Source organism: Cynara cardunculus (genome assembly GCF_001531365.2).
Source record: "Cynara cardunculus var. scolymus isolate 2C chromosome LG 10, CcrdV1, whole genome shotgun sequence".
NCBI classification, from domain to species: Eukaryota; Viridiplantae; Streptophyta; class Magnoliopsida; order Asterales; family Asteraceae; genus Cynara; species Cynara cardunculus.
Window position 1 is genome coordinate 23,582,633 of NC_037537.1, and position 13,701 is coordinate 23,596,333.

The 13,701-nt window shown below is 30.8% G+C and overlaps 1 protein-coding gene across 1 annotated transcript; it reads right to left on the minus strand.

The window, feature by feature from the left end:
- Positions 1–1,812: 1,812 nt before the first annotated feature.
- LOC112520298 (alpha carbonic anhydrase 7-like) lies at positions 1,813–4,014 on the minus strand. Its single transcript, XM_025128616.1, has 7 exons — positions 3,915–4,014; positions 3,601–3,818; positions 3,335–3,441; positions 3,137–3,239; positions 2,147–2,314; positions 1,986–2,039; positions 1,813–1,899 (listed from the first exon to the last, which is right to left on the minus strand). Exons 1-7 carry the CDS (start codon positions 4,012–4,014, stop codon positions 1,813–1,815), a joined length of 837 nt encoding a protein of 278 aa, XP_024984384.1.
- Between the last annotated feature and the right edge of the window lie 9,687 nt (positions 4,015–13,701).

Genomic DNA, 13,701 nt, shown 5'->3' on the forward strand with positions numbered 1-13,701 from the left:
ATAATTAATAACTACTTGTATAAATAACCATATTCTCTAAATTGAAACACGTAATGCAACGACATTTCTAATATGCTACATATGTTTTATTGTTCATCGAAAAACAAAAATCTATGATGAATATTTAAAATAAATTGTTAAACTATGTGTGTGTTGAGTGGTTGGATGGTCAGGGTTTTTTTAAACCACCGACCACTTTTGCATAAACATCGATTAATTTTATGAACCTTGGAGAAAATCTAGAAAAATCCTCGATGCATATGTTAATATGGTCAGTTAAAGTCTCTGGAGGATTAAGCTACGTTAAGCTCCGTGCCCTCCTACCATAATGTCATCGAAGTTCCAAACTATTATGAAAATATCATTGTGTCCTTTCAGAGCGTCTGATCATTGAGGTGCTTTCATCCATAACATTCCTATCATGCAATAAAAATCTTAAAGTATCCCAATTCATTGTATGTATGTATGTGTGTGTAAGACAACGTGTTCATTTCTACTGATTGTGACAACAGTGTTGAAGCAAGAAGCAAAGTATTCTTTTCTTTTGTTTCTTCCTCAATTTTGTATTTTTATACGTTAAAATCTGGTTTGTGATATCAAATCAAACACTGATATTTTATGAATAAAAATCTTATTCTTCAATACCAGTTTTGAGTTGATAAATTAGAAAAATATGAATGTTTAATTTTTAAATATTAACTTTGAATTGAAATATAGGCACATATATGTTGTGTGTATAATAGTGTATGCATGTATGTATGTGATGATGTGTATCATGGGTTTTCGTGAGACCCGTAAGACCAATTTATATTAATTGGTTAACTTTATAAGCTAATGATCTAATGGTCTAAAGTTGCATGATGGCAATTTTGTGATTATTGAGAAGTCTCGTGGTAATTTTGTGATTATGAATATTTAGATTGTAGATCTAATTCAAGCGTTGAGAATTAGCCTTACGGGTCTCATGAAAAACCTTTAGTCTAACATGATCTCAAATCTGTATAACATTGTAGATATCATAACAAGTATTGATAGCTTTGATCGATTGCTTTTGTTTTACCAAAAAAATATATGTTCAAATGGTTTTATTTTATTTAAAATATATATTTGTCAACCCATCTTTTAAATATTTTATTTAATTATATAATTTAGATTTATAGTTAAGATATGTATTCCTTTATACTTTAAGATTTGTATGTCGTTAGTTCTTTGTATTTTCAAATGATCCCTTCGGGAACCTCATGGGATATGGACAACTTAACAAATGAAATCTAGAAAATAGAATTGTTGCAAGTTGTTTTATATGTTGAACGAGGATGAAATGAAAATGCTAAATATTTAATAGAATATGAAAACGGTTAAATTATGTATATAATTACATGTGATTTTATTTTAATGGCCAAAAAAGTGTGGGGGCGACCCTATGGCTGCATCTACGGGTCGCGGGGCAAAGTCGTGTGAATCACATGTGATTTTATACGTGATGTTAGTGCAAAATCACATGTGATTCGACTGTTCACTTATTCTTTTAAATATATACCGTTCTAGTTAATACTCCATCCGAGAATTATCAATGTTTATTAAACATATGTTCAAGATCATGTTTCCATCAATACTCACATACTTCATGATATATAAATGTCGTTTGTTGATATGTCTTGATGAGTACGTAGACTAAATTGGATGTGATAAAAAACAAAATATTTTAAAAAACTTATATATAAAAAATTGCATATTCTTATTCCACATAATAATACAAAATAAATTAAATTGACTTGCAATATAAATGAATCCAAAATAGGCTCCAAAGGGTTAGTTATTTTGATCATCATCTGGTCTATAAAGCTTCAACCAACGGTTATTTAACGTTTGAACCGGTCTTGCATTAATCTCTGCATCCTGTTACACCGTTCACAAAAGTTAACATACATGCATCACGTTTAAGTATGGATAGAATTGAATACAGGTAATATACAAACACTTACATCATGAACGGCTTCACGGATCATATGCACTTGTTCTCGAGAAACCGTCCTCACCTGATGAGTTTCAATGCAACAAATTTATTTAATAATATATGACGTTTTATTTGCTTAATAATAAAGTAAATATTTGTTAAAATTAATATATAAAAAGGAATGGATACCTTTTTGACCATGGTCCATATAACATTTTGGGTGCATGGAGGAGTGGTGAGTGAGCCAATATATCGATAGTATTTTCTGCTCCCAATTTTTATATCTCGTGGGTTGATTATTCCTACACTTGTTTCAACTCCTTTTGTAGATGCCAATGCTTTCAAATAGGGTTCCAACTGGTTAACAATTAATCACACACAAAAAAAAAAAATATCAAGATTTTATATCATTTGAAAAGAAAAATTGTATCAAAATGGAACCAACTTTCACCTAATTCTTATTTTGGGGAACCAATTTTCAAAATCGTTATTTTGGAGAACCAACTTGCACATGATTCCTATTCTGGAGAACCAACTTTCAAAATCGTCATTTTAGGGAACCAACTTGCACCTGATTCCTATTTTGGGGAACCAACTTGCAAAATAATTATAGAAAAATAACTAAAATTCGTTTTTTCCCAAAAATTAATGCAATAAAATCTATTTTTTATTTCAAATCTCGTTTTTTTTAATTCAGATATCAAATTGAACATTTAAAAAAAATCCAAATTACCACAATAAAAATCGTTTTTTACTAATGCAAAAAAAATCAATTTAATAAATATTAGGAAAAAATTAAATTTTTTCTATTAAATTGATTTTTTTTGCATTAGTAAAAAACAATTTTTATTGTAGTATTTTGGATTTTTTTTATTTATTTTCAATTTGATATATGAATTTAAAAAAAACGAGATTTGAAATGAAAAATAGATTTTATTGCATTAATTTTTGGGAAAAACAAATTTTAGTTATTTTTTATAATTATTTTGCAATTTGTTCCCCAAAATTAGAATCAAGTGCAAGTTGGTTCCCCAAAATGACAATTTTAAAAGTTGGTTCCCCAAAATAAGAATTAGGTAAAAGTTGGTTCCATTTTAATGCAATTTTCCCTTTGAAAAACTATAGGTTTAAAATTTAATATTAATTCATTGCGAAAATATTTTATTAACATATATATACCATTGACAGAAGAGAGTCGTGACGACCGATTTTATACATGATTCCGATCACTGCAACCTTTCCATCTATACTTTCATGCACCAAGTGTAGCTCGAGATTGAACCTATATATATATATGGCGAAAATTGATTATCTTTAGAAACGTTGTTTCTTTTGATTTTGATTACAACGGAATTTATTTCATTCGATAGGTGGTACCTTCGGCCATTGACGGTGTGTTCGGTTGGGGTATGCCAATGGAGCTGGTTAAGGTGATACTCGGTTCCGTTTACATGAATATGCCCTGCTCCTCCGATCCATCTCAGCTGTATTTAATTTGTTTATAATAAAAGATTAATGATTCTGTACTGTATTAGGGACGTATTCAAATGAGAACGTATATTTTGAAAATCCAAGACATTTTTTATTCATTGTAAATGCCGTGATAGATATTTACAATAAAAGTTATTCATGGTAGTGCGTACCATCATATCATGGCCGCGATTAAGAAGAGTTGCATTTGCAGGTTTATAATCTCGATCAAGCTTTCCAAGTTCCGATGTGGTTTGAACCCTTTTGTGCATTAGATCGATTGGAGATTGCATGTCTCCGTGGTTGCACAAGTTCCATTCGGGATGAATCTCTCCCCAATGATCGGGTCCGTTATGACTGTTGACGTCGTAACTGAACTCATGTTCATCATCTGCAACGTATTTTGGAGAGCACGGATATATACAACCAAAGAACTATATATACAAACAAAAATTGAAAACGATATTCATATCGAATTAAGACTCACCGACTTCTTGACATAGAGCAATAGGTGCAAAGGAGATGATGAAAAGAGCAATGAAGATTGAAGAAAACCATAAGCTTTTGTTATCCATTTCTTGCTGCATATATCAAATCTTTTAGGGTTTTCTTTTATAAGTATCGATGCTTGCTTGTCTATATATATATATACATATATCACCCCCACACACCTATATATATATATATATATATACACACACACACACAAATATATAGATATATAATAGAGAGATAGAGAGAGATGAATGGGGTGAAGTGGAGATGTGAATGTGGAGAAATGGGACGAGTTTGGACTCATATATGGCCTACGATTGATCTGGTGATGAAAGTAAAAGGTTAAATATGTTTTAAGATTGACTCCAAAAGTCAAAACTACCAGAAGGTCTTAGGTTCAAATCAAAGAAGGAATAAAAATCCTCTTATGACCACGGAGGTTCAAATGCAGTGATTCCGGGCTATCTGCAAGACAGGTGGTCGCCCTGAGATTAGGCGGCTCGTATAGCGGTTGGATATCCAGGTTAATAAAAAAAAGGGTTAAATAGTAACAAAATTAAAAGTAATGTTAATTATAGAAATAGTTGATCACAATCATAAAAAATGTTAAATATCATTAAATAATCAAATAAATTTTATAGAAGAAAATCATCGGAAAATAAATATGTAAAAGCATTTAATATTTACTTATGAATTGAAATTTGGAGGCCCTCGACAATCGGAGGCCCCGAGCGGCACCACTTCGAACATCTCTAGGAATGGCCTTGATAGAAAGACGTGTCAAATTGACAACAATAAGTGTATAATTCGTAAAGTTGTTGATACAAGTTTAATGTCGATAGTCTTGTGCTAATGACACATACGTGTATATGTATATAGAAAACATTTTTACAAAGGTTATTTTAAAGAGAATTTATATACTGTTTTACATTTTTTAACGTAATATCAGAAACGAAGTCTAACATCACCTTGGAATTCTACACTCTATTTCTTCTTCATTCTAATTGGAGGCATCAGTCTATCCAACATTTGAGGTAAATATTGAGGTATCACATCAGATAAACACAAACCATCCAACATGTATGTATATATGTATATAGACTTGGAAATTGGAAGCATGTGAGCCAATGGTTTTTTATGAAACTCGTAATACCAATTCTCAACCCTTGGATTAGATCTACAATCTAACAATCTGAACATTCATAAACAACACGAGACTTCTCAATAATCACAAAATTGCCACCGTGCAATTTTAGACCATTAGATCATCAACTTATAAAGTTGATCAATGAACATAAATTGATCTTACGGATCTCATAAAAAACCATTGGTCTCACATGAACCTAACTCTATGTATATATATATGTATGACTCATTATTTTATATTAATATATTTTACTAGAAGTTGAGGACAGGTCATTAAAAGTTGTTGAAATCATAGAAATTAGAGTAAACTACAATTTTGGTCCCTGTGATTTACATGAATCATCGAAAGTGGTCCCTAGGTTTTAATAACTACAATTAGCATCCCTGCTATTTGCATTTTACGTTAAAAATAGTCCCTTATAACTAACTCCATTAAAAAAACTAAGTTAAGTAAGGGGTACTTTTGTTTTTTACACGTTTACATGCCTTTTTCTTATTTTTATCCTCTTCTTGTTTTTGACTTTTTTTGCTTTTCAGCTATGACTCGTGAGTATCCCTCACCTCCAGCCACCACAATGAGCAAAATTTGGTGGCCTTCTTCGGCACCCACCACTGCGATGGTCTTATCCGTTGACCTCCTCTAGGCACCCAGGTGGTCTTCTATGTTAACCTCCTCCAATTATCTTGTCTGACCTAAATCACTAAATCAAAACCCAACCTAAAAACCAATTGAAACCAATCAAAGCCCAACCTAAATCAAAGATAAAACCCCAATCGAAACAAAAATCAAGGATAGAGAGGAAGAGAGATCGGTTGTGATTTGCATCTTCGATTGTATTGACTGTTTTCTTCCTCCACCGATGAAATCCTCACCCTTAGCCATCCAGTTTCGGAAATCGACAATAACGGAAGGGAAACAACTGGATGATGTTGGATGAAATCGATGAAGATGCTGGTCGGTAGCGCAGATGGGGGAAGGGAGATGGATGGTAGGGAGCAGTCATAGGGATGAACTGGGTGATGCTGGAAATACTCCTCTTATGTCGTCGGAGATGGTGTCCTCTTTAATTTGTCGCCAGAGATGGCGTCCATAGTATGTGTGTGTGTGTATGTGTTTGGGACAAAGATGGAAGGGGAGAGGGGAGATGGGTGATGTGAAGGAAAACACAAAGGTAGACGGCGTTGGTAGCCGGTTACGGTGTCTGGTCGCAGATGTGCATACATACCTACACACATATATTAATATAATATCAATATAAATTAGCATAAATTACAATTTGGTTCTTATTTGCTTAAACAAAACTATATACCTTGTCCCTGTAAAAGTAAAAAGATTAAAATACTATTCACTTAACGATAAAAAATTAACAAATTTTAAGTTGACTGACGACTTTCAACATAAATGTTAACAATAAGGATGATAATTGTAGTTATTGAAGTCTAGGAACCACTTTTAATGATTCGTGTAAACCACATAAACCAAAAAAAAAATGAAGTTTACTCTAGAAATTATTGACATTCAATATCATATTTAACAAAGATTATTTCAATTTATTTTTAAAGTTATAGTGTTCTAAGTTTAATCAACTCAATTTTACATTTAGATTTTAATGAATATTTTATTTAAAGTAAGTTTATTTCATCTATTCTAGAAGGAAAAATACATTCTATATTTTTCTCAAAACTCCTTATATTACAGGATTTATGTTCCACTATTAACTATGCATCCTTTTATTAAATTAACGCTAAGTATATAATATTTATATACAACAAATAAAATCACACACTTCTTATTTATGGTGAGGTTTGAATCATTGACTTTTTAGGAGGTCAAAGGCTACGATACTGCTAAGTCAAAAACCCTTTGGTTAATTTTTATATATAATTTAACTTAAAAATAGACCATAAAATATTATTATAGAAAATTCTAACAATAATTTTATATGTGTTTGAAATACTTGTTCAAAGACCGATTTACATTAAATTTTAGAGCAGATTTACATTTCTGGTTCCTATAATTTGTTCAAAGACCGATTAATCCTTTATAATGGTTGCTAACTAACGTCATTAAATAGAGGTATCATGAGTGTTATGAAAATGAAAAGTTAGGGACCACCGGTGTAGATAGTTTGTTTTATGAAACAAATCCAAATTTTGAGCAAAGCACATGGACCACCAGTGTAATTCACTTTTTTTTTATGGTTTGATTTTAAAAAGTAATATTAAAATAGAAGAAGCTTCATTTGAGTTATTCTTCTAACTATTTCGATCCTGAACGATCATCATAAAAGCATTTGACCGAGTTGCTTCTTCTTATTGTTACTTTATGACTTCTTTAGTCATTTCATCATGTTTGAAAAGTGGTATCGATAACTTGAATGTGCCGGTAATTTAAGTGGTTTAGACGCGTCAAATTTTACTAAATCCCATGAAAAGTTTGAGTATTTACATATATCATGCGTAGAGAAAAACTATTTTATTTAAAAAGAAAATAAAATACAAGATATAGTTATATATATGTATGTACAAATTATATATACCAAATAACTAATAACGACTGATATAAATAACCTTATTCTACATTCTAAATTGACACAAGTCATGCAACGACATTTTCTAATATGCTACGTATGTTTTATTATTCATCGAAAAATAAATAATTAAACTATTTTGTATAAACCTCGATTAACTTTACGAACCCTCAAGAACATTTAGGGGCTGTTTGGTAATTGCTGAATGGTTTGGTGCAGAATGATTAAGTGATCAGAATGATTGAGAGGCTCTCATGATATAGTGCAAAATGAAATATAATTGTTTGTTAATTGTGTATAATGAAATTAGGGCTCTTAATGGTTAAGGGAGATCCATGATACAAAATCATTCAGATGGTTTTAGAACCATTAAGAGGCAGACTTTTTTTTTGCCAAACAAGATTCATCTCTTAACGATTCAGAGGTTGCCTCTTAATGGAACTATTAAGAGGTAAACAAACAACCCCTTAGATAAATCCTTAATGATTTGGTAGGGTCCAGAATTAATAACTTGTGAGTAAGAGAATCAAAAGTCCAAATCTTATTGTCAGCTACCTTCTCAAGGTTGGTTGTGATTTTTTTTAGAATGAGAGAAATGAAAGTTTGAGTTTTACCGTAGGGGTCATGAGAAATTTCTTCTTGTTCCGGTAGCCAATATTGGTCGGAAGTTTGGAAACATCAAGAAACGTTACGGATATTAGTTTTTTTTTTTCTAATTATTAAAAGTTTTTTGGGAATAATATAGCAGCAAGTGTATGATAACGTATGAGCCACATGGACAGGTGCATTGCACGTCCACTGCATCTGTTGATGGAGGGCCTATCGATCATTCGACAATCTACATCAGCATTTCTCGTTAACACATGCATCGTATGTTGTATGTTCATCAAACAATAGATTTCTCTGATGAATATTTAAAATAAATAACTATTATTCGGGTTGAGTGGTTGGATGGTCGAGGTTAGATTTTTCAACCCTTCCAACCACTTTGCGTTGACATCAATAAGCTTTATGAGCACCGGAGAAAATCTAGAGATGTCCTCAATGATTTTTTGTAAGGTTTCAACTTAATGAGTTTAATCATTTAAGAACTATTATCACAAAATATCATTTCACATTATTTTTCCATCTAAGGCTAGAATTTAATATATTGATTAATATATATTTGTTTACAATGTGTTTGTTTCATATGTATTCAGTTCATAATGTAAAACTTTTTAATTGTATTTTTTATTTCACAAACATATAAAAAAATGTTCATATTGTGATACAAATATATGTCAATTAATACATTAAATCCAAGTTGTAGATGAAAAAAAAAATCATGTAAAATAGTACATGATGCATCGGTTCTCAAAATTATCACAATTTTATGGATTCTCAAATAAAACCCCCGTTGAAATTAATGACTTGGAAGTAAGAGACCAAAAAGATCAAATCTTATTGTCAATAAGCTAATCACTCAAGGTTGGTTGGGTTCTTTAATAGAATGAGAGATGAAAGTTCAGGTTTGACCATCGGAGTCTTCAGAAATTTTTTCTTGTTCAGACAATCAATATTGGTCGGAAGTTTGGAACCATCAAGAAACGTTACAAATGTTTGTTTTTTTTAGTTATGGAAATTTATTTTGGAATAATATGACAACAAGTGTATGATGAATTATGAGGCCCGCATGAAAAAATTGATTCGTGTGTTTGCTCGCCTATTGCATTTGCTGATGGAGGGTCCATCAGTCATTTAGTAATTTGCATCACGGTTGCTCATTAACACATGCTAACATTTTTTGAGTAGAGATGTGTTAGCATGTGTTAACTTAAGATAAGATTTGTTAATATTCATTGTTTTATATGTTAAGATTTGTTACTGCATGTTGATGTTCATTGTTTTTCAAGTTAACGTATGTTAATATTCGTTATTTTCCCATGTTAAGTTTTGTTAGTATATGTTAGTGTTCATTGTTCTCGATGTTAAGATTACATGTTAATATACGTTAACGTTTTCATGTTTATACTTGTTAAAGTTGTGAGGTATGTTAACTTATGTTCGTTTATGTCCAAAGTTGTTAAGATGTGTTAATGTCCTGGAATAGTCCCATGTTAACGTATGTTAACATGGCCAGTTCAAGCTTCGTTAAAGTGTCTGGGTGGTTAAGCTACGTGCTAGCCTACAATGATGGCACCGAAATTCCAAACCATTACGAAAATTGAAGTGATCTCATCCCAAGTAGGGTCCTACGATGCTAAAAAAAAACCTTAAACGATCCCAGTTCAATGAAAGTATGTATGTGTGTGTGAGACAACATGCTCATTTCTACTTACTATGACAACAATGTTGAAGCAAGAAGCAAAACATTCTTTTCCTTTCTTTCTTCCTCAATTTTGTATTTTTGTATGTTAAAAATCTATGCATCTAACCACAAAGGTGGTGCCTGATTGGTTTGAGTTTGACTCAAAAGGTCAAAAGTACCAAGAGGTCCCATGTTCAAATACAAGGAGGAATAAAAATCCTTTTGTGGCCACAGAGGTTCAAATGCGGTGACTCTGGACTATCTGCAAAGCAGATGGTCATCCTGAGATTAGTCGGCTCGCATAACGGGTTGGATATCCAGGTTAATCAAAAAAATCTATGCATCTATGAGTGAAAATCTTAATTTTGTTTACCAGTTTTGAGGTGATAAATAAAAAATATGAACGTTACAGATTTTTAATATCAGTTTGAATTGAAATATAGGCATATACGGGTATGTGTATACACATACATACACATATGTGTATGTATGTGATAATATGTATGGTTGTCGGTATCATAATAAGTATTGATAGGTACAAAATGTTAAATGGTTTTATTTTATGTAAAATATATGTTTGTCAACGAATCATTTAAATATTTTATCAATTTAATCGTTGAGAGTTGTGGATAAGATGTATATGTTTATTTTCTAAGATTCGTATGTCGTTACTTCGTTGTATTTTTAGATAATTCCTTTGGTAACCTCATGACAACCTAACCAATACCATTTAGAAAATTGAATGGTTGCATGTTGTTATATCCATACACACACATATTTATATATATGGACAGGTTATGTTAAAATATTAAAACTGTTTAGTAACTCAACAACTGTCCGTAGCGCGAGATGTGGCATATGCAACACTAATATGAACGTATTATGAATATTTATCATTAATGTGTAATTCATAATGAATAACACGTCAGTATTCACCATAAATGTGTCATTAATGATGAATATTTTCTTCTTGAAAAGGGACACGTAACACATTGTGGACGATTCTCGGATTCCTAATATATGTGTTTGTGTGTGTGTGTATATATATATATATATATATATAGAGAGAGAGAGAGAGAGAGAGAGATGATCAAACAAGAATAAGATCAAAATAAAATAACAAGAGAAATAGCAAAACAAAATGTGATTTTTTATGTGTGATTGTGGAACACGATCAACACAAGGGTGAGCGGGGAACCTAACCTGCGATCTCAAGTTACGTGAATCACATGTGCTTTTACATGTGATTACACCGTTTTTGTGTTCTCGTATTTGGTTGTTGTTCACATACGAACCTAACTCTTTCTCTCTCTATTTATGTGTGTGTATGTGTGTGTGTTATGAGATGGTCCAACGTAATAATAACTTATTCATACGTAAATAATTGGTAAACTTAAAAAAGACCATTTAAAAATGTATATGTGAACACACGTTCTCTTACCTACGTTTTTACCGATGATTCACATATGAATCATTTATTCTAACGTTCCCATCTTCTTTGTCTTTATCATTTAAACCTCCCTAATCGAATTTAAATGAATGAAAAATATTACGATTTTTCTTCAATAAGATACCATTTTTTATTGAGATGATAACTTTGAAAATACGATATGAAAGGGGCAAATGCAAAACTCTTGCACGAATTAAGAACGACCCTTACATAACTCTCTTCCCCTTCTAATTAATACTCTATCCGAGAATTATTAGTGTTACTTATATATATATATACATATATATAGGGTTGGGTTCACGTGAGACCAAAGGTTTTTCGTGAGACTCGTAAGATCAATTTATGTTCATTGATCAAATTTATAAACTGATGATCTAATGGTCTAAATTTTCAAGATGACAATTTTGTAATTATTGAGAAGTCTCGTGCAGGCGTTTATAAATGTTCTGATCTGACGATTGTAAATCTAATCCAAGGGTTGACAATTGGTCTTACGGGTCTCAAGAAAAACCATTGGTCTCACATGATCCCAAGTCTCTATATATATATATATATATGTGTGTGTGTGTGTGTGTGTTCCAACATCATGTTTCTATCAATACTCACATACTTCATAATATATAAGTGTCGTTTGTTGATAACCTCTTGATGGGTACGTAAACTAAATTGGATGCATATAAAAGAAAAATATTTTAAAAAACTTATAAATAAAAAATAGCATATTCTTATTCTACGTACATGTATATGTAATAATACAAAATAAATTAAATCATATGTGACTTGCAATATAAATTAATCAAAAATATACTTGAAATAATTATTGTCTAGTCTATCAAGCTTCAATCAACGGTTATTTAACGTTTGAACCGGCCTTGCATTAACCTCTCCATCCCGTTACATTGTTCACAAAAGTCAACTTACATATGTCATGTTTAAGATTGAACTGAATATAATTAATACATAAACACTTACATCATAAACAGTTTCAAGGATCACATATAATTGTTCTCAAGAAACCGTTCTCACCCTAATGAGTTCCAATGCAAAAAAAGATTTACTTAATAATATATATGACGTTTTACTTGTTAATATATATATATATATATATATATATATGTGTGTGTGTTTTAAAATATTTTTAACGTATTTTAGTTAATATATAATTATATATGGTAATATAAAAAAGCAAATAATATAAAAATAAGTAAATTAATTAATTAATTATAAGGATATAAATTATAATTTTAAATTTTAAAAATTATCAAGTTTGACCAAGTTCAATTGTTTATGAGAGGAGTAGAGGGGTATGTTTAGCAACCCTAAAATTAGCTTTACAAGGACACTTGTTTTTACTAAAGTTTTTTTCAAGTAATGGTTTATAAAATAACTAAGTCAACATTTTCTTATAAAGAAACTTGTTACAATGTTCAAAAATGTTTTATAAACTTGTTACAACGTTTTTAAATAGAACATCTTATTTTTTGATCTTATAAATTAAGTCATATAAAACAGTCTTATATAATTTTTGAAAATGTTTAACTTTCTATAAATTCGGTTTTATTGTAACATTTATCCTAAGTAAAAAAAATAATGAACCATAAGGGTGGTGCCTGATTGGTTTGAGCTTTGCTCCAAAGGTCAAAAGTATCAGGAAGTCTCAAGTTCAAATCCAAGGAGGAATAAAAATCTCCTTGTGGCCATGGAGGTTCAAATGCGGTGACTCCGGGCTATCTGCAAAGCAGGTGGTCGTCCTGAGATTAGTCGGCTCACATAGCGGGTTGGATATCTAGGTTAATAAAAAAAAATATAACGAAAGCAAAAGCACAAAGTGATCCAAATGATATTTTTTAAAATCAAATTATTTTGAATTTGAAACTAAATATCGTTGTAGTATTTGTTTCAGTTATTAATTAAAATAGTCATTCTTAAATATAAGTTTCAAACTAGGTCCGTAAGTGGTATGTCCATAATTTGCAGAGGAGTCTCAAAACGTAAAATAAAAAGAAAGTTTCTAAACCAGATTTACAAGTACATGAACCAAATCTTAAAATTAGTCCAACCATCTCTGCAATTTTCTAAACCAGGTCATAACCAAGTTATGGAGCTATATCTATTTTACCGATTTAGTCTCTGCATTGGCGGGTCTAGTTCAGAAACCTAGTGACTATTTTAATTAAGGGGTAGGCTAATGGCATCCCTACTCTTTGCTAAGGGCACCCCCTATATCCTATATAATCATTTCTTTTTGTTTGTTTTTTTTTGTATTTTTGTTTTTTTGTTGTCTTTTTCTTTTTTATACTAATTTCTTTTAGTTATTTTATTTAATTATAATAATATTATTATTACAAATATTATTTATTATTCT